The sequence below is a fragment of the Chaetomium tenue genome, assembly GCF_020726465.1.
Source record: "Chaetomium tenue strain MPI-SDFR-AT-0079 chromosome Unknown F5144scaffold_5, whole genome shotgun sequence".
In the NCBI taxonomy this organism is placed as follows: Eukaryota; Fungi; Ascomycota; class Sordariomycetes; order Sordariales; family Chaetomiaceae; genus Chaetomium; species Chaetomium tenue.
The window spans coordinates 491,204-515,980 of NW_027117333.1; the positions used below are offsets into that span (position 1 = coordinate 491,204).

The 24,777-nt window shown below is 54.0% G+C and overlaps 11 protein-coding genes and 1 non-coding gene across 12 annotated transcripts; 8 read left to right on the forward strand and 4 right to left on the reverse strand.

Moving 5' to 3' along the window:
* Window positions 1–1,412: 1,412 nt before the first annotated feature.
* On the forward strand, window positions 1,413–3,058 carry F5144DRAFT_593683 (uncharacterized protein; the record flags this gene model as incomplete). Its single annotated transcript, XM_066790491.1, has 4 exons — window positions 1,413–1,615; window positions 1,655–1,804; window positions 1,880–2,292; window positions 3,024–3,058. The coding sequence occupies 4 exons, from the start codon at window positions 1,413–1,415 to the stop codon at window positions 3,056–3,058; spliced, it is 801 nt and encodes a 266-aa protein (XP_066640864.1).
* Window positions 3,059–3,807: 749 nt separating this feature from the next.
* Window positions 3,808–4,501, forward strand: F5144DRAFT_575962 (uncharacterized protein). Its single transcript, XM_066789102.1, has one exon. The coding sequence runs from the start codon at window positions 3,929–3,931 to the stop codon at window positions 4,226–4,228; it is 300 nt and encodes a 99-aa protein (XP_066640865.1). The 5' UTR covers window positions 3,808–3,928; the 3' UTR covers window positions 4,229–4,501.
* A 710-nt stretch (window positions 4,502–5,211) lies between these two features.
* Window positions 5,212–5,297, reverse strand: F5144DRAFT_t143. The gene has a single exon. It is a non-coding gene; the product is annotated as a tRNA-Leu (tRNA).
* A 1,074-nt stretch (window positions 5,298–6,371) lies between these two features.
* F5144DRAFT_273459 (uncharacterized protein) lies at window positions 6,372–7,191 on the forward strand. Its single transcript, XM_066783642.1, has 2 exons — window positions 6,372–6,786; window positions 6,908–7,191. The coding sequence occupies exons 1-2, from the start codon at window positions 6,472–6,474 to the stop codon at window positions 7,103–7,105; spliced, it is 513 nt and encodes a 170-aa protein (XP_066640866.1). The 5' UTR covers window positions 6,372–6,471; the 3' UTR covers window positions 7,106–7,191.
* A 14-nt stretch (window positions 7,192–7,205) lies between these two features.
* On the reverse strand, window positions 7,206–8,082 carry F5144DRAFT_575966 (3-demethylubiquinone-9 3-methyltransferase-domain-containing protein). The gene has a single exon (XM_066789103.1). It carries the CDS (start codon window positions 7,776–7,778, stop codon window positions 7,278–7,280), a length of 501 nt encoding a protein of 166 aa, XP_066640867.1. The 5' UTR covers window positions 7,779–8,082; the 3' UTR covers window positions 7,206–7,277.
* A 316-nt stretch (window positions 8,083–8,398) lies between these two features.
* Window positions 8,399–9,541, reverse strand: F5144DRAFT_575967 (uncharacterized protein). Its single transcript, XM_066789104.1, has 2 exons — window positions 9,125–9,541; window positions 8,399–9,060 (listed from the first exon to the last, which is right to left on the reverse strand). The coding sequence occupies exons 1-2, from the start codon at window positions 9,344–9,346 to the stop codon at window positions 8,494–8,496; spliced, it is 789 nt and encodes a 262-aa protein (XP_066640868.1). The 5' UTR covers window positions 9,347–9,541; the 3' UTR covers window positions 8,399–8,493.
* A 1,896-nt stretch (window positions 9,542–11,437) lies between these two features.
* Window positions 11,438–12,835, forward strand: F5144DRAFT_548923 (uncharacterized protein; the record flags this gene model as incomplete). Its single annotated transcript, XM_066787551.1, has 2 exons — window positions 11,438–11,554; window positions 11,828–12,835. The coding sequence occupies 2 exons, from the start codon at window positions 11,438–11,440 to the stop codon at window positions 12,833–12,835; spliced, it is 1,125 nt and encodes a 374-aa protein (XP_066640869.1).
* A 2,854-nt stretch (window positions 12,836–15,689) lies between these two features.
* Window positions 15,690–17,057, forward strand: F5144DRAFT_273500 (Alpha/Beta hydrolase protein). The gene is made up of 2 exons (XM_066783643.1): window positions 15,690–16,703; window positions 16,763–17,057. Exons 1-2 carry the CDS (start codon window positions 15,845–15,847, stop codon window positions 16,843–16,845), a joined length of 942 nt encoding a protein of 313 aa, XP_066640870.1. The 5' UTR covers window positions 15,690–15,844; the 3' UTR covers window positions 16,846–17,057.
* Window positions 17,058–17,911: 854 nt separating this feature from the next.
* F5144DRAFT_603744 (common central domain of tyrosinase-domain-containing protein) lies at window positions 17,912–20,334 on the forward strand (the record flags this gene model as incomplete). Its single annotated transcript, XM_066791303.1, has 5 exons — window positions 17,912–18,250; window positions 18,305–18,667; window positions 18,720–19,510; window positions 19,681–20,071; window positions 20,167–20,334. The coding sequence occupies 5 exons, from the start codon at window positions 17,912–17,914 to the stop codon at window positions 20,332–20,334; spliced, it is 2,052 nt and encodes a 683-aa protein (XP_066640871.1).
* Window positions 20,335–20,882: 548 nt separating this feature from the next.
* On the forward strand, window positions 20,883–22,035 carry F5144DRAFT_603745 (uncharacterized protein; the record flags this gene model as incomplete). Its single annotated transcript, XM_066791304.1, has 2 exons — window positions 20,883–21,298; window positions 21,348–22,035. The coding sequence occupies 2 exons, from the start codon at window positions 20,883–20,885 to the stop codon at window positions 22,033–22,035; spliced, it is 1,104 nt and encodes a 367-aa protein (XP_066640872.1).
* F5144DRAFT_273587 (uncharacterized protein) lies at window positions 22,006–22,584 on the forward strand. Its single transcript, XM_066783645.1, has 2 exons — window positions 22,006–22,117; window positions 22,171–22,584. Exon 2 carries the CDS (start codon window positions 22,236–22,238, stop codon window positions 22,524–22,526), a length of 291 nt encoding a protein of 96 aa, XP_066640873.1. The 5' UTR covers window positions 22,006–22,117; window positions 22,171–22,235; the 3' UTR covers window positions 22,527–22,584.
* F5144DRAFT_273595 (uncharacterized protein) lies at window positions 22,442–24,319 on the reverse strand. Its single transcript, XM_066783646.1, has one exon. It carries the CDS (start codon window positions 24,002–24,004, stop codon window positions 22,643–22,645), a length of 1,362 nt encoding a protein of 453 aa, XP_066640874.1. The 5' UTR covers window positions 24,005–24,319; the 3' UTR covers window positions 22,442–22,642.
* Between the last annotated feature and the right edge of the window lie 458 nt (window positions 24,320–24,777).

The following is a 24,777-nucleotide window of genomic DNA, read 5'->3' on the forward strand; positions in this document are numbered from 1 at the left end:
AGAGTGTATCCGCCGTCCTCATCATTATCACCACTCCACAAAGCACATACTCGCTTTCCATTGACGTTGCAGCGTCATGGTGATGTTTGTCAACATCTTTAAGCCGCTAAAACCGCTCCAAGCACAAGGTAGATCACTGCTAGTGACCCAGCCCAGCCCGCCGTACTTGCCGAGTTTGCGTTCGGCAAAGGTTCGATTGTCCAACATGGCAGTCACAGATTAGACTCACCGTTAGACGTCCTGGCACACGACGATGACAGAAGCTTTGCCAACCCCTGGCACACCGATCATAAAGTGGCCCAGCATCCACGCGCGCAGGTCAATTCCAGGATTCCTTGAGAATAAAACTTGTAGATCGAAGTTGTGGTTCCCCTTCTTGAAGACGTTACGTTGCTCGTCTTGGGTTCTGGTATCGTCACTTCCATTCCGGTACCCCTTTTTCTACCTTAGGGCACTTCACAGCCCTCTCAAAAATCCCACTTTGCTTCCACAGGTGCGTCGTCGGTTTAACAATAAGGGCCTTGTGGAACCGCCCGCTATTGTGTGACGAAGCTGCGGCCGTGCCTCCTGATTCTTCACTTTCCGACCTCACCTGCCTCGGTCAAGTATGAATCAATCTTCAGAGATGACCAAGTACCCTGCGTGCCTACCAAAGGTGCTCTTCCAGGTGCAGAGCCAGAAAGACTTCGTCTGACAAAGACCCATCGCTAGAGCACGGCGAGAAAAAGGGGGGGTGTTCTGGGATCTTGTTGTCGCGTAATAATCGGGGACCGGTTTGCCCAAAGTCCTTCTGGGTGTGTACCTAGGTGCGTACGTAGGTACTTTGGAAAGTTTGGGAGGCTGACTGCCGGAGCAGCTGGTAATGGCGAATATGGCCAACGCCTACGTCAGAAGCTGGACGTAGCCCATGTTCTCATTGAAAGTTACTGTTTATCTGAGGACTGTTCACGTACATCAAATATTCGTGAATTATCTATCATCTATGAGGGGATCTGTCGAGATGAAAGACGTTGTTTATACCCATGCTGTACCGGTGATGAATACGATGATCTTGATTGGACATAAGGAGTCCTTTGGTTTAATGTTCAGTGCCATCTGGTTTCCCAGCTATCCTTTTCGATACCAGGGATAACTGATGCGGGCTCACTCCCATGCTTGTGTCTTATCCGCGAATCTAGGGTGAGTTAGGCGACCCGGGGTGAGCTCAGCGCATGGTTGACTGCGGCTTCATCGCCAAACCTTTTGCGGCCTTCCAACATGCTTTCCCACTAGGAATGCCTACCATGCGAGGGATTCTATTGCTAGTCGCCCTAAGACCTGACAAGAAGGGGTTCTCACCGGCAGTACCTTGTAAGCATTGGTATCTAACCCCGGCGGCTTCCCGATGCTCCCATCCCCTATCCCGCGTGAAAATGCGATTGTTGAACACAGCGACACTCGAAGTGGAGGATGGCTTTTTTGAAAAGAACACACCTCCTTACGCCATATTGTCGCACAGATGGGGCGACGAGGAAGTCATCCTCCAAGATCTCAGCGATCGCAGCGCCGCAATCCAAAAGACCGGATACAGAAAGCTTGAGGGGACATGCCGCCGTGCGCTGAAAGAAGGCTTCAAGTACGCCTGAATCGACAATTGCTGCATCGACAAGCTGAGCAGTGCCGAGCTCTCGGAAGCCATCAATTCCATGTTCCGCTGGTATCAAAATGCCGCTATCTGCTACGTCTACCTCTCCGACGTGGCCTCCGGTCTCACCAACCACAGCTTCGCCTTGCAATTTCGCAAGAGCAAGTGGTTCACACGGGGGTGGACTCTACAGGAGCTGATTGCGCCACGCCAGCTGACATTTCTCGCCTCTGACTAGAACTACCTGTCCGACAGAGCTGGCCTTTCCGATACCATATCCGACATCACCGGCATAAATCCAAAATTCCTAGGCAATGATAGACAAGCAGAAGCAAGGATTCAGTCACTCCTGGCGCAAGCGAGTGTTGCTGAGCGAATGAGCTGGGCGTCAGCACGGCAAACAACCCGTGTCGAAGACATCGCCTACAGTCCCCTCGGAATTTTCAGCGTCAACATGCCCCTGCTTTACGGTGAGGGCGAGAACGCATTTCTCCGCCTCCAGCACACCATCGCCGGACAATCCAGCGATCAGAGGCTGTTCGCATGGCGCCATCAACACCCCGACCCGGACAACAAGATCAGTGGAATCTTTGCCGCTTCACCTAACGCCTTTGCGAGCTCTGCAGATCTCGTCCCTTTTGACGACGGGAGTGACACTGCACAGTTCGGTTTGGACATCACCATCCCAATCCGGAACGGCACCGGGCTTCTCCAATGTCGACACCGCGACGACATCAACACCATCAGAACCATAGTCCTCCGCCGAGTCCGCGGAAAGGTCTACGCGCGTGTCGACACAGATCTTCTTGGTACCAAATTACAAAGCCTGGGATTGGTGGTCCAAAGAGACGGGGTATATCATTACCAGTGACAACATCCCGCAGTCCCCCGAGGATGATCTATAGTATAGTTTTCTAGATTTATCTCCGCTTTTACTGGTTGGTTAACCCAGCGAATAATACCTATATATCTTTACTAATTCCGATAACTTTCGACCAAAGGCGTATAGGCTTAAACCTACTATATCAAATCCTGCTTCTGGGGGTAAGGGTTTGGTATAATTACGCGGATGATATATAGTAACCCTCATATTCTAGAAGCCTGACGGTAAAGCTATCGGAGATACCCTTCCTATTCGCATTTACTTTCCCACAGGGAGTAGATTCACCTCTATATAATATTTTCCTTCCCCTTCATCCTGCAAGCCTTTATACCGCAGTAGGTATTAGGATCACCGTTAATCATCATTTTAGCAGGCCTCTCCTCTTCCTTAACTATTCTTAGAGGTTTTGTGTGGGCTAGGTCGGCTATGGGGAGTTTTGTGTGGCATTATATTCTTGCCAGAAACTTGACCAGTAGGACTATTGGAGCTAGCGAACTGGAAACTGTTGCTCAACAGGTGAAAAGGAGAATAGGGGTATGGGTGTAAGATAGATCCCCGTCACGAGTGGGCTGGATGTGATACTTGGTATCCCCCTTTTTCCTTCCCCAGTTACCCCCCCCCCCCGAGGCAACCTCCTTTCTCGGGTGTAATAACCATTCGGACTTCTGCCACCGCTTTGACTTCTTTTGGACAATCAGATTCGGATTTGCACCTCTCCCGGAGCCAGCCCCGGGCAGGCCGGACAAGTGGGTCTCAAACGGCCGGCCCCACATGCGGCCCGGCTGCTTCAAGGGTCGTCGTTGAATTTGTGATTATCAGAATATAACTTGGGACCAGCCACGAGAGAGACATTAACGCAAATTGGCTCGAGGTCAGTGTATGCATGGTAATCATGTTAAAGAAGCCTCACTCCCCGAGAACTCGGTCGTATGGTACAGTTTTAGGATAATGATCTTAGCATCCCCGGGCCGGGTGTGATTGGCCCCGATTCGGGCCAGCGCCGGGCATCACCCGAAACGGCCAACTCCCCAGGAACTGTCTGGTAAATTCCAAGAGCGGTAGTACAAAGTATTTGGGGTTATTGTGGAACCTCCCGCTTGTCGATCGGATTGTGTTCCGTGGCCCGGCCCGCACCTTGGTCGTTTTAACAACTAGGCGCGCGTCCCCGCGACCGTTCAAAGGCTTGTTTCAGTGGAGCAATAAGGTAGACCACCGAAACCGCTAAGATATCTCCATTGGGCAAAACTTGCCGCCTACTCGTCAAGAGAGACAACTATAAGATTGCCATGATATCCACCCCAGGGTTCGCTATCCCACATTCAAGAGCATCCACTCCACTCACCATCACCAGACGTTGACGACGAAGCTTAAACCGACCAAACGCCGTCAAACAAGCCAAACTCAGCGGCCAAACATCAAAAATGAAGTACACCATCGCCCTCTACTCCCTCCTCGCCGTCGCCTCGGCAGCCAGCCTGGCCAACAGGACCCCTGAATCCGCAGATGTCGTTGCCCGCCACGAGTCCCACTCCCACATGGGGCATGGCAAGAACGGAACTGAAGACGAGCCCGGCCTCGAGAAGCGGAGGCGCCGCTGCCGCAACAGATGCCCTGCCCGCGTGAACACCACGTCGGATGCTACCGCGCTCCTGAACTTGAACGTCGGCGTCTTGGTTGCAGGCGTGGCGGGTGCTGGGGTTGGTGCCGTTTTCCTTTATTAGATGGGCCGGTGCGGTTGATGCAGGGTTTCTTTCGCGGCATGGAGCAACATTTATTTTGGAAGGGGCCCATGCAATACCCAGGGTTGGCGGACACTGATTGTGTGTTTCGTTTCTGTTTTTCTTCTTATGTTTTTGCTTGATATTGGAAGCAGGTAGGATGGTCTAGCGGGGTTCACATGGTAGTAGGGGACATTGGTTTTGTATATCGGCCATGACTACGGCGCCAAGTACCTGAGATCATGGAGGATTTGCAATTTATGATCATATTCACTTGACATTGATCCAATGTTGATGACTCGGTCCAAAGCCACATGCGCCAAAATGGACCAGGAATCAGCACTCCTCCAATAGGTAATCAACAACACGATCGTTTCCACGTTTCCCCAAAGCACCATGGACGGCATGATAGGTAGTATTAACATATCGCCCTACTTTTACCTACTTGGTCACTGCAGATGTGCTGTTGAAAGCTAGCTGCGAAGCCCGCTACCCTATTTATCTACGAATTCTAAAGGTGAATATTCATGTCACAGCTGACGACGAATATGAGGGCATTCGAAAATTGACTTGTTTTCGTACCCGCACCTTCTGAGTTGACTAACGGTATTTGTCTAGGTACCTTGCGTCTTGATCGGAATGTGATATAAAGTAACATCCACTCTATTTAACATCGAGCATAACATAGACGTTTGTTAACTACCACGGTTTACGGAAACAACATGTGCTATGTTTGCGAGTGAGTCTCTTTTTGCCAACTGAAATAAGTTACTTGTAGTCATGTGTCTCAGGCAAGCCGCAAGTGATACCCCAGGTTCAATGTCAAGGAAACGACTGCCAAATAGTCTAATCACCTTAGGTACCAAAGTTGGCGGCAGCAGCAGCTATATCGTTGCCAAACGGTAGAGGGAACGGCGAGTATGAAAGGATAGGGAGCAGCATAAGAACGAAAACAAAAAGAAAACTCAAAAGATAAAAACATTCTTTGACAAAGACGAGATTCGAACTCGCGCGGTTTCCCACTGGTGGTAATAACCTAAAACCAGCGCCTTAACCACTCGGCCACTTTGCCATGCAAGAGATTATCACAGAATGCCCTTGAGGTAGGGGCATGCTCGGCGCGCGATGGTTTGTCTCGACAACACATAAAAAGCTTCCTTGGCAGGGCTTGGACCCCTTCGTCAGACACCATCCACATACCAGGTGGTCACCAATGATTCCAAGGACCGGCCGACCACAAAAATGGCCGAAGTCTGCCTCTCAGAGGACACAATCCGGCAGTCTCGGCACACCCGGACATCAAAGACGAGTCCATTTCTGGCAATGGGCCTTTGCTCGCCGAGAGGTGGGCCAACTGTCACCCACCCAGCACGACGTCAACCCTGGAAGCTAGCAGGGAATCGTGGGGTATGCAGCAGGTGTTGGGGGCGCTAAACGGTGGAATGTAACGGTACTACCGGGCCTTCCAATGGCAGATCTCCAACCTTAAATGAGGATCCTAACGTAACCGCTTACAAACCCCGATGCGGGGGATGGGAAAGGGCTGGGGGATGAAGTCAGACGGCAGCCAGAGACAGAAGGATTCCGGGCCGAGTCAACGTTGATGGGCAGCAATGCCAGCAAAATATGTCAGGACCAGAGGTCAGTGCAACCCATCTCGACCTGGCCTTCACATTGGGTGGCAATTTACGCGCGAGTAGGGTTAATGACGGCTAATATGGGCAAGGGCCCTCCTGACAGAGCGAGAAGCAAGTTGCCTGATCACCGGACTTCCGCAGCACGTGTGGCTGCCCACACTGCGAGATGACGGATCGAGCAGGAGATACGCCCTGTTGGCTATGGTGTTGTTCAGATCCCGGCTACCGGGACACAACTCACCTGCCTACACCGGAATGAGTACCGTAAAACTCCGGGGGCGTATCCGTGGGACTAATCGGGCGATCCATGGATGGGTGCTCCGTGGAACTCTCCGAGGGACTTTTTGGCAATCCAGGGGTGTGAGAATGACGCGTTGGTGCTCCGATGCTGAGTATTTATTTGAGTGATCATCACCCTTTAGAAGACGCCCCCCCAATGACCAAATCAACCCGCAACTGTCAGATCGACCTCGCCATCCTCACATCTCCAGCCATCACCCCCACCTCTCCCCCCAACTCAACCCACCAGCAACCCTACGATCCACAGACCGACCGCAACCTACCTCACACCCATCTACGCAAAGCACACACCTCCCAACACCACCCACAATGCGCACCGCCACGGCCCTCCTCCTGGCCCTAACCTCCCTCCTCCCCCCCACCGCCATCGCCTCCACCACCAGCAAAGACTTCACCGGCCTCGGCCAACTCCGCACCCTCTACATCGGCGCGGACCACGACGACCTGGGCTGCGTGACCAGCAGCGGGCAGTGGACGACCGACGAGTCGCAGTGCGGCCTCTTCTCGGTCGAGCCGCTGGCCAACGGCCAGTTCCAGCTGTTTGCGCCGCAGGCGGCGGCGGGGTGCGGGATTGATGTGGCGACGTTTCGGTGTGGGCGGGAGGTGAAGGGGGCGGTTTTTGGGGTGCGTATTTTGTCTCCCTCTCTTACTAATATTCCTGGGGGGGGGGGTGCTATCGGTCGGCTGTGTATTGCCGGCCGGCTGGTAATTGGAGTGTCATGGCTAATCTGATCGTGCTTGATAGACCTTTGGAACCTCGGGGCCTATTCCCGGGCGGCAGGTGTTGAGGTACGCGCAGTACGGCGTCCTGGCGACAAATGCGCCCGACAGCCCGCCTTCACCGAAGGATGCACCTCTGGATATGCACTTCTACAGTGGGAGTGAGAAGGGCAAGTGGGTGTGGCTGGGGTGGAAGCCGCTGTATCATGAGGATGAGGCGTAAGGGGTAGGCACTGGACCTCAACATTCACTTTCTCGCGCGCGACTTCATTCGCTTTCTCATACCCTCGTCAAATAGCTGTCAAATGAACATAACATAACAATCATCAATTCCATCGCAGTTTTTGTGTTCAGACTTCCTTGAACTCTTCCTTGAACTGAGGCCGCGTTGACCCCTAACCCCTGAACGCCTTCTCCAAATCCCCAATCACCATCTTCTTGGACTGCATCATCACCTCGGTCGCCCGTCCCGCCGCCGCCTTATCATCGCTCGCCATCATCCTCTTCAGCGCCGTCGGCACGACCTGCCACGACACGCCATACTTATCCGCCACCCAGCTGCACTGCTGCTTGGCCGGGTCGCCGCCCTCGGCCAGCTTGTCCCAGTAATGGTCGACCTCGTCCTGGTCGGCGCAGTCGATCTGGAAGGATATGGCCTCGTTGAAGCGGAAGTTTGGCCCGCCGTTGAGCCCGACGAAGCGGTGGCCGTCGAGCTCGAACTCGACGATGAGGACGGTGCCGGGCTCGTGGCGGTGGAGCTCTTGGCCGTTGGGCAGGTAGTGCTGGATGTGGGTGATCTTGGAGTTGGGGAAGATAGAGGTGTAGAAGTTGGCGGCTTCTTCGGCTTGGCCGTCGAACCAGAGGCAGGTCGTGAGTTGGAGCTTGCTGAGCGGCATTGTGAGGTATGGGAATGAAGGTCACAATGTGGAGATAGATCTGGCGGTGGTTCGAGCTTTTAGATTTGAGACGGGTGGGATGATGATGAAGCGAGTTCTGGGGATTATACGGGCAATGCTCGAGACAAAGGAGGTTCTTAAATGTTCAACAGTCTCCCTTGAATCAATGCCCTCCCATGTCTGCTATCGACCGAGTCCGGCGTTCGATCCCCTCCTCTTGGCAAGCCACTTTTAGGCATCCATCGGGATCGTGATTAGCACAGGCGCAAAGGAGAGGGCCTACCCCAGGCAGCGCGTTTGTGGCTGCTCGACGCGTCGACACAAAAGGAAAGAGGGATGCATCATGACGTCCTTGACACGTAAGTGGCGCGTTGTCAGGTGTGTTGATCAGTAATCAGGCCGCTTCTAAGTTCTGGCGAATTTCTTGTTTCCTTCGACAGAGACTGCTCCCTGGGGACCACCAAGCTCTTTAACAACTTACCGTAACTTTCGGTTTGCCAGCGACATCCGGAATCATGGCTGTAAACCTTATCCCAGGACATTGTTCGTGCATTGCCTCCCCCACTCACCTTTTATTCAGCATTATGGCACTCGTAGGAGTGAAGAGGTAGAAAGTCGAACCCAATATTAAGTAGGTATTAAGGGATCCACCTTCCTATGACTATCCTAGATCTCGAGCGCTACACGGTTGGACTCAAGTACCTCTGACACATGCCTATTCGACACCAATGCAGACATAGTACCCAAGGTACAGGTACTCGCACTGGCTTCCATAATTCGAGTTCCACTTGTAAAAGTTCTCCCCAAGGTCGAACTTGTCAATAATCACAGCGCAAGTGTCTCCCTCTTCAACCTGGTACCACTTGGTGCAGCCGCAGATGGGCCCTGGCTGGGTCGGCGACGGCGCCGTCGGGTTGCACGTGTCGACCGGCGGCGCCACACTGGTGGGAGTGGGCGCCCTCTCGGGGGCATCGACACAGTAGTACCACCCAGCATACAATCTGCTGCAGTCGTCTCCGACCGCCGGGTTCCACAGGAGAAAGTCGGGCCAAGTGAAGGTTCCAAAGGAGCTTGCGATGTTGACGCAAATGTCTCCGGACTTGGCCTCGTAGAACTGAGTGCATGAGTCGATCAGCCCGTACTGGGTCTGGGTCGGCTTGGGGGCCGCCGTGCTGCTGGGTACGGCTGTGGTCGTTGGGGTAGGGGGGATGCCGTAGTTGACTTCGATGCAGTACGAATTGCCGACCTTGATGCCGCTGCAGTCGGACTTGACACTCGGGTTCTACGAAGCAGAATTAGAAATGGTTCGTGTAGGATGACGGATTGACGCTGCTAATGGTACACACCCATTGGATAAAGTCTTCTTCCGAGATACCCCAAAACGACGCAAAGTGCGCGCAGTTGTCCGAGTCACTGCGAGCGGTGTCAAAGAAGGTGCAGTCTGCCGCCGTGTCGGGCTCAACTGGGCCTTCCCGGCCATCATCGCTGCCTTGCCGTTGTATCCTTTGACGCGTTGCAGCGGCTCCGGCGACCAGCAGCCCCTGAAGCAGAGGCAATGAGAGGCGCATGGTGGGCAACAGCGGAAGGGGTCTGAAATTAGGTATCCAACTGAGTCTTCTCGTTTATTACGGCTGGCGAGAAAGTCTCAATTTCTCAAAAGAAGGCGGCTGAGGGTTCGCTTTAATAGACGGTGAAATCAATGTCAACAAGGTTCGGTCTTTAGGCATATTGGACTCCTGCATTGATCTTGTGTCTGGGCGCACTTGCAGGCAGAACTCACTGAAATGAGGCTTACAGCCCCCAGGTTACGACTCAAGACGGCTTGAGTGCTCTCGTATAATATCGGTGTCCAATTACAGCGGGGCAAGCTGACGGTGAATGCGAGAAATTGGAAGCTCATTTCCGGCCCTGAGTGGTATTGGGATCAATATCCCAGTGTGCCAAGCAACGTGTGATGTCGCTCTGGCGAAGAAACAAAGAAATCTTTCTCCGAGGCCGGGGGGAACTTGATACTCAGCGTCCAAGTCGGAAACCTCAATACCGTCCCTCTTCATATTATATGTAAAGACTCAGTCAATTGGAACCCTAATCAGGTAGCATTCATATCCAGTTCTGACGAGCTGTGTCCACTTCTATTGGGGAACGAAATTCAAGACATAGTGAAAGGCTTACCTTCAAACATTCCATTAAGGAGATACCGCTAATGCTTTAAGCGCTGTGATCATGGATAAGTACGAATGGGTACCTACATGTACATACGAACGTGCACGCCCATTCCTCAAGCACACACCCCCTCACACACAAGGCCCGAATGTCAATTTACAGAGTCAATATAAGCTGATTAGGACCTCCCCAAATTCCAAAACCCTCTCTAACTAGCTCCAGGTTTGTTCAGCGTTACTGTGGCAACACAGCAGAAGCACAGCGGGGGCCATTTGTACTGATGCCTTTCCGCTGATACGTCTGCACCAAGGCACGCGACCTAGTGAGGGCATGGCGGAAGTAAGACGGTGGAAAGGGCGGAATCTAAATACCTGGGCGGGGTACGTTGTATTAGCTAGCTCGCTATGAGTTACAAAGGTGATTTCGGAGCGTGGGCCCAGTAATTTAAAATGTGCCGTGGGATTCCATACACAGGAGCGTTGAAGGGCGTTTGTGACGAACCTGTCCCAGGATCCTATCCTGTTAGGGGTCAGCTTCGTTGAAGATAATCTCTCGAGGATGCTTAGGTTCGGTGCAGCCAAAAGGTGCACAACAATAGACTTGTCTCAACAGTAGGCTTGCGAGCTTGTAGCGAACTGTAGTTGTGATTGCTAACTGGAGAACTCCCAGAGCTCTCCAGGACGAGTGACTATATACATACTGTTGTCACCGTCCACCCAAGGTGTTCACTGGTGACATTCCCATGTCGCTGGTGAACCGTCATTATCACCAGTGAGGTCCTTACTTCACTAGTGATAATCCCTTCTTGGCAGTGATTCCCCTTCGATTGGGTCCTTAAGCGATTGGCTGTCGGCGCGTCCCGCGCCTCCGCCTGCAGCCTCCCTGGCCGCCCTTATGGTCATTCATGACAGCGTTGGACTCTCGATGGCACTCAAAGTTCCCATGTCATGATAAGCTCATGGTTCCCACAGTCGATACCAAGTCAGGGAGCTCGCGGTCATTTGTTGGTGGACCGGCATATCAGGGCAGAGCATGAACAAAGCCAAAAGTTCAAGGGATCCAACGAGCAACGGGCTTTGATAATAACAGGCCTGTTGTTCAGCAAAGCGGGCAGTTTGGATAGAACAAGTCAGACGCGGTCACCATACAACTAACTACTACTACCTTCCATGCAATAAACTCGAATAACCCAAGGCTTCCCTCCCCTTCCACTGCATTTTTCCCATAGCGACCCAAAAATGGGCTTCATACGCCCGCTCGCAGCATGTCACAAATAATCAAATACGAGTTAGTTAGGTTATCTACTGGGGCTTTTATGGTACTGTGCGCTCATAACGTTACCTGTGCTGATTGTCCTCTGGATGGACTTCTCTCTCTGGTTTTTGGGGTTGGGCCTTTTCTTATCCTACTATCTGATGGACAACTTTACACCACATCAACTTTTCTGGGCTTACGCCATTACTGGCTTAACGTGGTGGGCTTGGAATACGTACCGCATGTATCTCGATATTGTTCCGGTCTTCGAGGGAAGGCCAGCGTTTACTTTCAAGCGCTGGTGTGCCCTCATAGTCCTAGCAAAAGTTGCCCCGATCGATGTCCTCAAGGCTTCCAGAGTTCGTGTCGGGGGGTTCTCCGGCCTCGGTTACCTTTCCGCGCTTCCCGGCAGACTCGGGAAGAGGCCAACGATCCGGCGAACTGCTACCATCGAGCAACTTAACCAGCGATCATCAGCCACACTCTTCCACCAAACCCGGGCACTTCTCAGGTCCTACGAAGCGCTGTACTCCGATCGCCTCCAGATCAAGCCGTCCTACCTCGAGCCCGCGGACGATTAGGAAGGCCTCTTTTGGGACATTGGGCACCGCCCTGCCGGTGTCATCCACCAGCCGGAAGAATGGGGCGGCGAGATCGCCCATGTCCACGTTGCGGACGGTTCCCTCCACGCCGTCTTGCACCCCGAAGATGTGAGGACAGTGATAGATGCCGGGTGGGGCGAACGACATCCGTTGTGCGCCAATGACAAGCGCTGGTTCAGGCTGTTATTTCACGGCTTCATGGAACAGCGGCTGCCCGTGCCCGGGGGGTTGGTCTTGGTGTATGCGCCGCGAGATGAGGGCGAGCTACAGGTCCTGCATGCCATCTTGGAAGCGGCGGTTTGGTATGCCACGCGGGGTGAACTGTACCCGGTAGGTTTCGCTGCCGAACACCCGAAGACAGAGAGCCAGAGTAAGGCTCAGCTCAGGGGTGACGCAATGTGCGAGCGCGGCGGCATTTCCATGCGGAACGCGCCCCAATCGGGGAGGGGGAGCTGTCTACATGTGTGCACATGCTCATATGCGGTGGCTGAAACATGGGAGGATTCCCCCAACGAGCTGCAGGAGATCACGTTGCCGGAGAGGGGCGGGGACCTGGCTCTCCTGAACCCCCATCGGGTATGGTCAACACCAGATCCTGCCACACCGTGGGGGCCGAACACGGAAACAAGCAGTCCGTTGTCCCCATTTGAGCCCCCCAGCTTTCCGAATTACACCTGGCTTGGTTACCCACCCGTTGAGAAGGCCAACCTGGCACAAGTGGAGGCAACTTCCGCCGCGGACAACGTCAACCAAGGTGAACCGGACTCTTCCAGGCTTTCTCCTCGACCATACTCTGGCAGAAGTCGGGGCGGCCCGACAGCTTCTCCACAATCATGCATTGACATCTTGGAAGGAGAGGCGACCGGCCTGTCACTGGCAGCCGAGCCTACGGGCGGGTTGGATCCGGAGAGTGCGGAGGGGCGTGTCCCTGCGATTGCGGTGGGACATCACTGGCTGCGATACGAGAAGAAAGTGCAAGAACAAGACGAGGTCATGATGGGGGACGATGATGCCTTTACAGAAGACGATTTCTTTTAACTGATAAAATTATAGGAATTATCTTGAGAAGATGTCGCTGGTGAAGCTTGTAATCAGGGGTAGACTCGGCCCTGCTCCATCGCATGGTGATTTCAACCAGCATTATTGCCAACATAGAAAGGAGTATAAGGTAAAAGCTGGCATAGATCTCGTTGATGACAGTTGTAGTTGGATATTTGCTAGAACGAAGGGGGGGATGCATATGCCCACACATCCCCTTCCCAAGTGAACCTGGCGATTGGGAGTTTTTCACCTTTACTGGGTTTCTATTTTTGTTTTCTCGAGTTTTTTCTGCATTACATAACTTTCCTTCTGTCCTTTTTCTGATTTACTGTGTTTTATTGTTCTTATTCGATTACCTCTTCCTTTTCTTTATGCGCAGTTTTTATCATTTTGCTCTTGTATTTTGTCACACTGGAGGGCGAAGACTGTAGTACTACCGAAACCAGGAAAGGCTCCGCCGGTGTATCAGACCCCGGGGGGATACAGGCCCATTGCTCTGCTGCCAACCCTAGGGAAGGTAATAGAGTCAGTGGTCGCCAGGAAGGTCACTCAAACTGCAGAAGTCAACGGCCTCGTACCAGATGAACAAATGGGGAACAGAGCACACCGCTCCACAGAGCTGGCTGTCCGGCTAGTAGTAGCCCAGGTCCAGGAGGCGTGGAGACAGAAGGGTGCGGCGTCCCTATTGCAACTGGACATCTCAGGAGCCTTTGACACGGTCAACCACACCCGACTGCTAGCAACTTTGCGAGAAATGGGCTACCCGAGGTGGCTGGTCCTCTGGACGAGAGACTGGTTGACTGGTCGAGAGGCCACCCTTCTTTTCGACGGCAAGACGGCGGCACCGACGGCAATTCGGGCAGGGGTCCCCCAAGGCTCACCCCTTTCCCCTGTTCTCTTCATCCTCTATATTTCCTCATTATACAAGCAGCTAAAAGACGAGCACCCTCACTTGGCTATAACGGGGTTTGCGGATGACACCAACCTCCTGGTGTTTGGTCGAAACCCCGAGGCCAATGTCCGGCAACTGGAGGCGGCGTGGGAAACATGCATGCGATGGGCGGACAGTCGGGGGATGAAGTTCGCCCCGGAAAAGAGCGAACTGGTCCATTTCAACAAGGGACGACGGCAGTGGACAAACCAGCTGGAACTCACTAACCCAGGGGGAGGCACCAGCCCCGTCAGACCGAAGGAGTCTGCCAGGTTCCTGGGAGTCTGGCTGGACCGGAAGCTCAACTGGAAAGCCCACCTTGCGGCGGTGGAGAAGAAGCTGAGGACCCAGAGCTATGCCCTGTCGAGGCTAGCGGCATCGACGTGGGGACTGGGGCTAGCCAAAGCGCGAGAGGTGTACACAAAGTGCATCCGGTCAGCGCTGGCCTATGGCGCATCGTCGTTCCACATTCCCACGGATGTGGGAGGCGAACCGGTGAAGAAAGGCATCACCAAGGCCCTCGGGAAGGCCCAGAACAAGAGCCTGAGGATTGTGGCGGGAGCCTTTAAGTCTACCCCCATCCGTAACCTCGAGACAGAGACGTGGGTACCACCATTGGACTTATACCTAAACAAACGGCTTGCAGATTTCGAAAACCGACTCCAACAACCCAATCTGGACGACGGCCAAGGCGGCAAGAAGACGGCGGGGAGCGTTATCCTTACCGCCTGCCGCAAGATACAGCAGAGACTCAACTCGAGGAGGGGCAACAGGGGCCGACCGCGAACCTTGAGACCTCAAGGGCCCACGGCGGTAGAGAGAGCCGCGGGCACGATCATGCGCTGGACGGGGGGAACCATAGACACGGACAAGGCAGTAGAAGAGGCCTGGAGAGCGAGGTGGTTAAAGGAACGGGACGGCAGAGCAATCACCAGGCCGGCGGACGACTTTGACCATCAGCGGGAGACGCTATTCCGGAACGAAACCCTAAGGAGGCATGACGGTCTCAGCAAGGCGAAAAGCTCACTGCTCATTCAAATCCGGACGGGAGCAATAGGCTTACGGGACTACTTGTTTACACGGGAAGTCCCGGAGGTTCTGACGCCTGCCTGCGAGTGTGGCGAGGGACGAGAGACTGCCGAACACCTGGTAGTGTGGTGTTTGGCCCCACCGTTGACTCGAAGATGGGAGAACTCTGGAATTCGGACACGACGGGACTTTTACTCAGTTCTACACGGTATCAATCCCACGACTGCACGGCTTGCGAGGAGGATCCTCGACTGGCTGATGGACTCGGGGAGGCTGCCGATGTACAGCTTGGCCAGGAGGCTCGAGCTGGGAACGGCGGCCTGAAGCGCCCCCGTTCGGAGGCTAGGAGGCCTCCTCTCTTTGTATACGTAGACTCGCCAGAACGCATCGTTCCTTGATTGTTGGTAGGGGTTTTTCACCCGGCCCGGGAGGGCACGGTCTTCCTGTACACTAAATAGCAGAGGGTCCGGCACGCCCTAGGGCATAGCGGAGTATGAATAATAATATTTTGTCACACTGAGCAAAACGACGTCCTTGCCCAGCAAAGGCCAGTGGCACCCTATCTACTACGACATATTTTCTCTTGGTTTCAGATTACCTACTGTTTCGACTCGGTTTATTTTGCTGGTTTACCCATGCTACTCTCAGCCGCAGTCTTGCGTGGCATTTTGGGTTCCTTCCGTATCATTTTCGTCTTCTAGCGGCCTTTGAACGCGCATGACGACAGAAAAGCCAGGGCGTGGTTTCAGCTCCGTGAAAATCCGAGTCAGACACGGGATAACATTGTATCCGTAGGCTGATAGCGGTTAGGCTCACGAGATGTTAGACCAAAAGTAGCAGGAGGGATGGCTTGGCGAGGATCGTTAATGTGTCATATCATAGTATTTTTTTATACGAGCGACGCGAGGGTCATAAGACGAATTTGGCCGTCTATAAAAGGTCAGACCGTTCTACCTCCCGTCCGGGGAGGATCATAGAAGCCACTTCTTTTCAATAGTATCAACGCAGAACCAACAAACCCACTCAACCCCAAATACACAACCATCATGGGCATCTTCCGAACCGATACCGATGGCGCCAGCCTCTTCTACCGTTACTACATCCCTTCTTCATCCCCCCACAGGCCTGCAACAGCCACGGCACGGCAGCCGCTAACGTTGGTCTTCCTCCACGGCTGGCCCATGTCCTCGCGCATGTTCGACCAGCTGATCGTCCCGCTGGTCGAAACGCACCGCTTCCCCGTCATCGCCCCGGACCGCCGAGGGTTCGGCAACAGCGACTGGACCACGCCGAGGACGGGCGAGGTGGTCTTCGACACCTTTGTGCAAGACGCCGCCTCCCTGCTCGAGCACGTCATGAGGCCGAACCCGGGGCCCTTTGTCTTCGTGGCCGCCAGCATGGGCAGCATCGAGGGTGTCCTCGCGCGCGCCGCCAGCCCGTTCCTACGCGAACACTGCAAGGGGTTCGTGTGGATGGGGCCCAACATGCCCTACCCGGCGAGCTGCGAGGAGTGCCCCGATGCCCCGAGCGCCGAGGTCTGGGATGGGCTCATCCAGGGCTTGCGGGGGCCTACCGCCAAGGATTTCATTGCCCAGGCGATTCCGGGCCTCTTCCGGACCGACTTGGGCAACCAGGTTAGCCAGGAGATGCTGCAGTTCTTTGAGAGGCTCATCCACCAAGCCGATCCCGTCGCCATCGAGCGAACGGCGGTGGTGTTGCAGAGACCCATGATCGAGGAGCTCAAACAGTGGGCCGCCGCCGGTACTGCCGATGAGAAGGAGAAGTTGGCGGTTCTGATACTCCATGGCGATGCCGACTCCGGCACACCAATCAAGTCCAGCTCTGTTTTGATCCACAAAATTCTGCCGTGGTCTCAGTTCAAGATCTACAAAAACGCAGGACATGGTGAGTATCCGACTAAACTTGTGCCAGGTTGCCTCCAATGCCACTAACCTCCAATCTAGGGCTATACTTGACACATGCTCAGCAGGTATTGGATGACATGCTTGCTTTCTTGGAGCCGATCATTTCTCAGGGCCAACAATAGTGAACCGATGGCAGAGTATCAATGCACGAAGACGAATCTGTTCTCTTCTGCAGCTACAGCGGTCGGTTCAGGATGTACGGCATGGCCACTTAGATTAATCGTTGTACTACCCACCCGGCACCCTCCAAAGCTACCGGGCAACACTCTACCCCTCTTCACGTCTTTCTCTATGCATGTATTGTGTATCGTTCGTGCCTTTTCTCAGTGTAAAGCGCGTTCGGGGCTTGTTATCCCCGCCCATGCCTTATTTTCTAAGGCAATATCTGGCCTCATCTGTTCTAGAGGGCTCTCATCGAAGCATTTGGACTGGTGTAAGTTCTGCCTGCTTCTTTTCGCTTGAATCTACGTTATTGAGGCAAACGACACGAGACGTAGTTTCCAACAGACTTTGCAAATCAATGTCGATCTGTCTCACGTCGGGCTTGTATTTGCCAAGTTTCCGAGCTTGCCGCGCTGCCATGTTTCCAATCTCAACACTCCAATGTTATGCTATGTCTTGTTGTTGTCATCCATCACAAAAGGGTGCGCTTGGCGGTCATTTTCAGCTCGCCCCTCTGCCGCACGACGACCGTTTAGGTATCAAGCATCCGCCCACACCGTTTGTTTTGATGCTGGTATTCGTTGAGACAATTGGGTCCGCACGCACCGGACCGCTCCCCCGCTCCCGCAGCGGCATGTTTCTCACTTGCAGCTGGGGATCTCGCGAATCATTACACCATCAAGTCAATGACAGCCATTCACGATTTTGAGCTTCGCGCGGTAGTTTCGGGTGGATAAGATAAGTTGGGCTAAAGAAACTGCGACCTCGAGATCAGACAGTGCATTGTCCATTTTCGCGTTGTAGGCTGCGTCAACGACATATGCATCGGGCCAGCTGCAGCTGTGGCTCCATTATTGTTTTATGCAGCTTTTATTGCATGGGGGAAAAGAGTAACTGATCCGTAAATGACAAGGGAGAGAGACGTATACATAAGCTTCAGAATCCCCGGGACAAACACAGAATCACACCAAGATTCCTTCACTATTCCTCCGTCACCAGTGGGAACCTGCCCGGTGCGGTTTCAAGATGGCATCCAAAACCAACGACGTCTACGTCCTGACAGGCATCAAGACAGGTGTGATCGGTGAGCAGGTTCCCCTTCGCCTCGAGTTAGACAGCTGGTACCCAGGCAAGACCCAGGAGCACTTGATCCAGAACAGCTTGTTCCTCTGGGCTCTCAAGCTGTTCGAGGAGAAAGACCCCACGGAGAAGCTCTCTTTTTTCCAAGTTGCTGGCATTCACGGATACCCCTATCAGCCATGGGATGAAGAAGAGTACACCGCAGCGGCAGCCGGTGCGGGATACTGCACTCACAACAGTATCCTGTTCCCGTCCTGGCATCGTCCATACATGCTTCTCTACGAGGTAAGCCCCCGTCACCTCCTGACGCCTCTCTGCTGACAATATCCACGCATACAGCAAGCCTTGTCTGAGATCATGACCAGGGAGATCATCCCAAAGATTCCAGACGCGGCTGCTCAACAGACATGGGAGAATGCTGCGGCGACGTGGCGGTTGCCCTTTTGGGACTGGGCGTTAAAGAAGGATCGGCCAGAGTACAGCACGGACCCGGGAACCACGAAGCTCATCTACGACGTTCCCGTCATCGCCAAGTATCCGACGATCGACGTGCTTGACTACCAGAAAGGCAATGCCGCTCTAACCGTTGAGATTGACAATCCCATGTACAAATTCACCATCCCTGGCACGGCACCGATGGGTTCATATGGCATCAATGACATACAAGCGAAGGACAACAACGGCCGCTTCCGCACCACTCCCGTGAGGCCCTCTTCACTACTTCCTTCGTTTCGGAAAGTTGACATGCGGCTAGTTCTCCAAGGCCAAAAGCTCGTCCCGTTGGGCGGACTTTGTGCCCCAGCAGGGAGAAATCAACAGCAAGTGGGTAGATGGTACCGTCAACAACACCCTTATTGCGGAAGCTCTCCAAACGGCCCCATGGTACAACCCAGACGCCGCGGGCGTGCCTCTCGCAGAGATGGTCTACCGACTTTACGAGCCTGATTACATCCAGTCGTTTGCCCAATTCGCCACCACCAAGCTTGCCGGGGAGAAGAAGGATGGCCCCCACGCGCGCCCAGAATCCTATCTAAACCTGGAATTTATCCATAACAACATTCACAACTGGACTGGTGGGTTTGGCGAACATACGGGCCACATGGCAGAGGTTGCCGTGGCCGGGTTTGACCCCATTTTCTTCATGCATCATTGCAACGTTGATAGGCAATTTGCCCTGTGGCAGGCTCTCAACCCAGGCAACGGAAAGAACTGGTTCGACAACCATGTTCCACCCTTCTACGACGACGGGACATGGGCAATTGAGCAAGACAAGGTTGTCACACCCCAAACGACCCTGGCACCATTCCACAAGGACGCAGCGGGGACGTGTTTCACCTCGGACGACATCAGGGATTGGACGAAGCTAGGGTATTCCTACCCTGAGCTCCAACCCTGGAAATACAAAGACGAAGATGGGAAGATTGACCACGCCAAGTACACAGCGGACATCAGAAGTCAGCTGAGCGTCCTCTATCAACCTCAGGGGTCGCCCACTCTTCATGAATCGGTGAAGTGGGACATCATTGTCAACATCACCTATGACCGGTATTTCTCTCCCATCCTCCGCGTAGATCATACAGCCATTTCTCTATCCTTTCTTTTTTTACCCCTCTTCTCCTTTACCCTTTCTCTTCCTCTTCCCTATAGCCTTCTTCTGCCCCTTTCTTGCCTTCCCCCCTTTTCCTCAAACACATCACTAACCAAACACAACCCAGCTTCGCCTTCGGCGGCATCCCATACACCATCTACCTCTTCGTCGGCGACAAGACGCGGTACGACAACTACCGGGACCCCATCACCGGCCAGCCCGTGCCGCCGCACAAGAACCCCCAACACGTCGGCTTCGTCTACACCTTCAGCAACCCCGTCTTCGGCGCGCGCGCCGGCGGCAGAGGGTGCGGCAAGTGCGAGACCCAGGCCGAGCAGGGTACGCTCTGCCGCGCCCAGATCCCGCTGACGGGTGCCTTGCTCGCCCGCGCCCAAATTGATCCGCACCTCGCGCCCGAACTGGGCAACGGCCCTGCTGGGATCTTGCCCCTGCCCAGTCTTGAGAAGGGCACCGTGGATAACTATTTGGGCGACTTCCTGCATTGGAATGTCACGACGGTGCGTCACTACCTAACTTACTTCCCTCCTCCCCTCTACCTCCTTCCCATGCACCAATCAGGTTGGCGTGAAACGAGAGCTAACTCGAGGGGTAGTCGGGCGGTACGGGCGTCGAGGTCCCTGACGAGAACGCGTTCATCGAGGTGGCCGCCTACCATCGCGCTGCCCGCTTTGACGATCGTGCGTCGGCGGAGCGTTATACGCTGCTTGAAGGGGCTACATCGGGCAAGCCAGGCGGTTTCGCGCCGAGCAGTTCGACCTAAAGGCATGAGGGCTTCGGCACTTCTATACTTGTGATTCGTAGGCGTGGTTGGTGCATGGTACAGAATGCAATGCGTCGAATGGGGGTGAACTGTTTAGTTTCTAGGCTAGTTTGAAATTGATGTTTCCATGTCTCCAATTCAACCAAGCGACCGAGGTATCATGGAATATGTTCGTCAAGGAATGATGCCACAACACGAGATAATGTTTACGCTTGCATGACCAAAGTACCTAGGTACCTAGGTGGGGGAACTTACAGTGACCAACAACCAGGTCACATTGTGGTTCTCGGAGCCCAAGTTTAGGAGGGTAGATGGTTTCGATTGGGGAAGAACTGCCTTCCAAAACGTATGTACCTCTTGTGAATGGTGGACCTGCTTGTAAAACGAGCCACCCTTGATGCATGTGCGCAGCGATGCTGATGTCCAATCAAAGATGCAGCAGCCTGGGCAGAGGTTGGGCTCAGCCCCTGAGCGTCTGTGGCGAGCGTTACCGGAATTCATTCTCCAACCATCGGGCAAAATGCGTATACCATCTCGTCTGGGAACAGATGGATCCATTGAGTATTACGGCCGCCGTCGTGGGCCTGCTAACAGCCGCTGCGAAAGTAAACGCCTTGCTCGAGGGGCTGTCATCTGTCCGGAACTCGCCCACGACCATCAAGGATGTACAGAATGAGGTCCGACACTCCGAAATTGCGCTGCGCGCTATGCAGCGGCTCCTCCATCGCCTCGATGCCGCCAGTCCACGGCGAGAAATGATACAGGTCGACGACCTTCGCGTAGCGCTTGCCGATGCCATGTTGGCGTTTTCGGAGTTTCAAAAGATGTTGGAGCGCCTGGCCATACGAACCAGGGTGCGAGTGGCGATCTCGTGGGCCAAGTATTCTAAACAACTCGATGAGCACCTGCAAAGGATAGAGCGGTACAAGTCCTCTCTGCTCTTCATGCTGAGCATTTTGCAGTGGTATGGTATGTAACAGATAAACCAAGATGCTCTCGCTGATGGTCCATAGCGAATCCGACACCGAGGCGCACGAGAGCCAGCAGAAGCTACGGTTCCTGGTTGACAGGGTGTTGGCTGAGAACACGGAGCTTCGGCAAAGAGTCTCCCAATCCCAAGATTCGTTTGCTGCTCGCAGCATAGCCACACCACACCCGGACAATGAGAATAACGGCCAGGATGGCGATGACTCCTCTACCATAAGGGGAGTTAGCCGTAAAAACACAACCATCAGCCAGCCCAACACCCTTGGTGGCAGGGCCATCCAATTCGCCTTTGAGAGAATCCTGGAGCAGTCTCGAGTCTATCGCAAAACCGATCGATATCAGGAATGCGACCGCTCTTTTGTCAGTACTGCGCAACGCTCGCGCGCTTGGTCGGTATTCTCGGGCTACAGTTTGGCCGACATATCCGTTCTCTCGGTCATTGCCATGCCCCTGACGGTGATGGATGTTGCCAACGGGAAATACTACGTGATGGAGCGGAACGATGATAACCTGGACTTAACAAACCCAACAAGCGACAACGGCGCCGTTCCTCCAGCAGCATTAGTGGAAGGGCTAACACTTCCAGGCAATACTTTGCATGATCGTTCAGGCACTGCGCCTTTCAACGAAGTTGGAGGTTTGAACCCAGCAGAGCAATTGCCAGATGACGAAATATTCCCTTGCAAAGGCTGTGGTGAGGTGAGTGAATACTAAAGTAACTTTGAATGCCTGTAATCACCGTTGTTAACTTCATCCTGGATACAAATACTCGAGGAGGGTTCAGCTTATGAGTTGGGTGAGTCATATTAGTTTCTACCCGGCTGTTATTACCAAGCTGACAGAGACTAGGCGGGAACCGTTGGCATTCTGATTGTTTTCGATGTATCAAATGCAATGTTCTGGTCGATGAGGACATGAGCCTGTACCTCGTAGGGAACGACGGATCGCTCATCTGCAGTGATTGCAGATATGGTTGCAGTGCCTGTGGCAACAAGATCGACGACCTGGTCATCCTGGCTGACGACCAAGCCTTCTGCGGGTCTTGTTTCCGATGCCAGAACTGCGACGGCAAGATAAAGGACCTTCGGTACGCCAGGGCACCACAGGGGATGTTTTGCATGGGCTGTTATGAGGGCGCATTGGCTCGTCCTGGAAGATTTGCTGCCGCCTTTTGGAGAGTCCAAGTAGCATCTCGGCGCGACTAAGTTGGAACCCGAATGAGACAACACCGTTCAAGACATGTTTAAATACAGCTGGGTGGCTAGTGACCTCGCCGGCCCCATCCCAAAGCCAGGTTACCCAAAATGGCCGGGTGAGTGAACTATGGCCACAAGGACTCAAACATAAACAGCCAGTCCTCCCAGTAATTCTCGTAGCTCCCAATGAGCCAGCTCCGGCCATCTCCGTCCCCACCGATCCTCCACGGCCGCGTGTACAGCCCCTCAGCCTTGAGGTGTCGTTTCCCAGCCACATTCATACTAAACGAGCTTGGACTGACCCCCAAGAAATAGTTACACTCCAGCAAGACAATAAAGTCAATCAGCGCCTTCTGGTCCCACGTGAGCGCCTCCAGCGCGGCCAAATCCGAAGGATGCTCCTCCAACAACTCATGCTTCGTGACGACAGCCATGCCATACTGCTCTTCCGCCGCGGTGGTCAATTTCCGAGCCTCGGTCTTGTTGCCCGTCGCGAGGTAAGCCGCCTTGAAGTCCATGCCGCCGGCCTGCTTCAGGTAGGCGCCGCTCTGCGCGTCAAACTTGGGCCACCGGCTCAGCGCATCGCTCTCGGTGCGCAGGTGCAGCCCCGCAAAGGCGGTGTAGCCGCCGTGGTCGTCGGAGAACTGCCGCATGTAGGTCACGACGCGGTATCCGAGGGCGAGGATGTCCTTGCGGAATCGGAGAAGGCCGCCGTAGCTGGCGACGAACTCCGGGCCGTCGCGGAAGACGGGCCAGTCCCATTGGACGCCCCAGGTGAAGCGGATGATGCGGGGGGTTTGGAAGGTCGGAGGTGGTAAATGGAATTCCTCGGTTGTGTTTTTGATGAAGTCCCAGAACTGTTTGTCGAAGCGACCGGTGTGCTTGTTAAGCTCCCGCTTGTCGCAACCTCCCCGCTTGCCAAAGTTTCGCGGGGTGATCTTTTCCGCCCGGTAAGGTACAGGAGCGTGTGGGATGTCATCCGTTGAGGCGTAAAGTGTGATTTGAGGGCAAGCGGTTTTGAGGCTCTGACGGAAATGGTCCTCGTCAAAGAAGTAGTCGAATCCCTGGTATTCTAGCATGAGGTTTGCGAGGTCCTTCTCCGAGCGTGTTCTGATCCGGGGAAGCACAATTCCTGTTGCCCCCGCGTCAATGGCGTAGCGGAAGCATGTGAGAATGTAATTGCGGATATTGCCAATGCCGCCCGAGTTGTTATCACAGACAAAAACAATGCCCGGAGTCCATGTGGTGCTCTCCTTGCAGACTCGTTCCAGCGGCCAGCTGATAAATGGCGCGTCCGCCTTGGAGAGGTCGACGCTTGGGCGAGCGGGCGGGCCAACATTAGGGTCTCTTTGGGATGATTCACCATATAGGCACATCTTGGGAAGCCGACATAACCAGATTGTGGCGAGACTGATCAGACAGACAGTGAGCAACACACCACGCGGTCGAGCTAAAAAGCCCGGGCTGCTGGTAAGTCGCCTCCCCATGGCCCATAGATATGGGGTTCCGGCCTGCAACGGAGCGTTGCGTGTGAGTACTGCCGGGGAAATAGGAAGGTTTCCGCGTCGTAGCAAAGCTCATCCAAAGTCAACACACTGTTCAGATGCCGCATGTGGTTCATGAGAATGGGGTGTCATCCAAACGCCAAGCTGAAGCGAGCGTGGCCGCTTGGCTTGCTCCGGGTGGCGGGCGCTGCGGATCATATCCCGATTTGCCATCGGAACCATGTTTCCGAGGCCCGCTGTTGCAGGAAACAAATGCGGGCATGATTCAAGCGAATTCCTGGATTCAAGCTGCCTGGAAAGCTGGCGCGGGCGAAACAGGCAAGCATAATATGAAAGAAACATCAATATGAGCCCGTTTACCCTCGGTTGGTGACGTTTTAACTTGCCGCTAATAGCGCTTGATGACAGCCAGGGGTTGTGGCCTCGATGAGGTTGTGAAGAATTGCAGTGGCATGCGTGCGCTAGCTAACCGGAGGCAAGGAATCCGCATGTCGATGCGAGAGAGAGACCACCCTCAACTTTTGTTACTAAAAAGAAAACGAGAATGATGATTTGGAAGGCAAAACGTGTGGTGCATGGGATTAGGATGATAAGAAATGGCACCAATATATATATGTGCTAATATGCCAACGGGAATCCCGTCAACACGTCGTGTGAGTTGGATTGTATTATTCAATGATACAAATTATGTGCGAAAGTTCAATCGCAAGCTGGCAGGAAGTTGCACAGCCTGGCCAAAAAGAAAGCCGACTCAA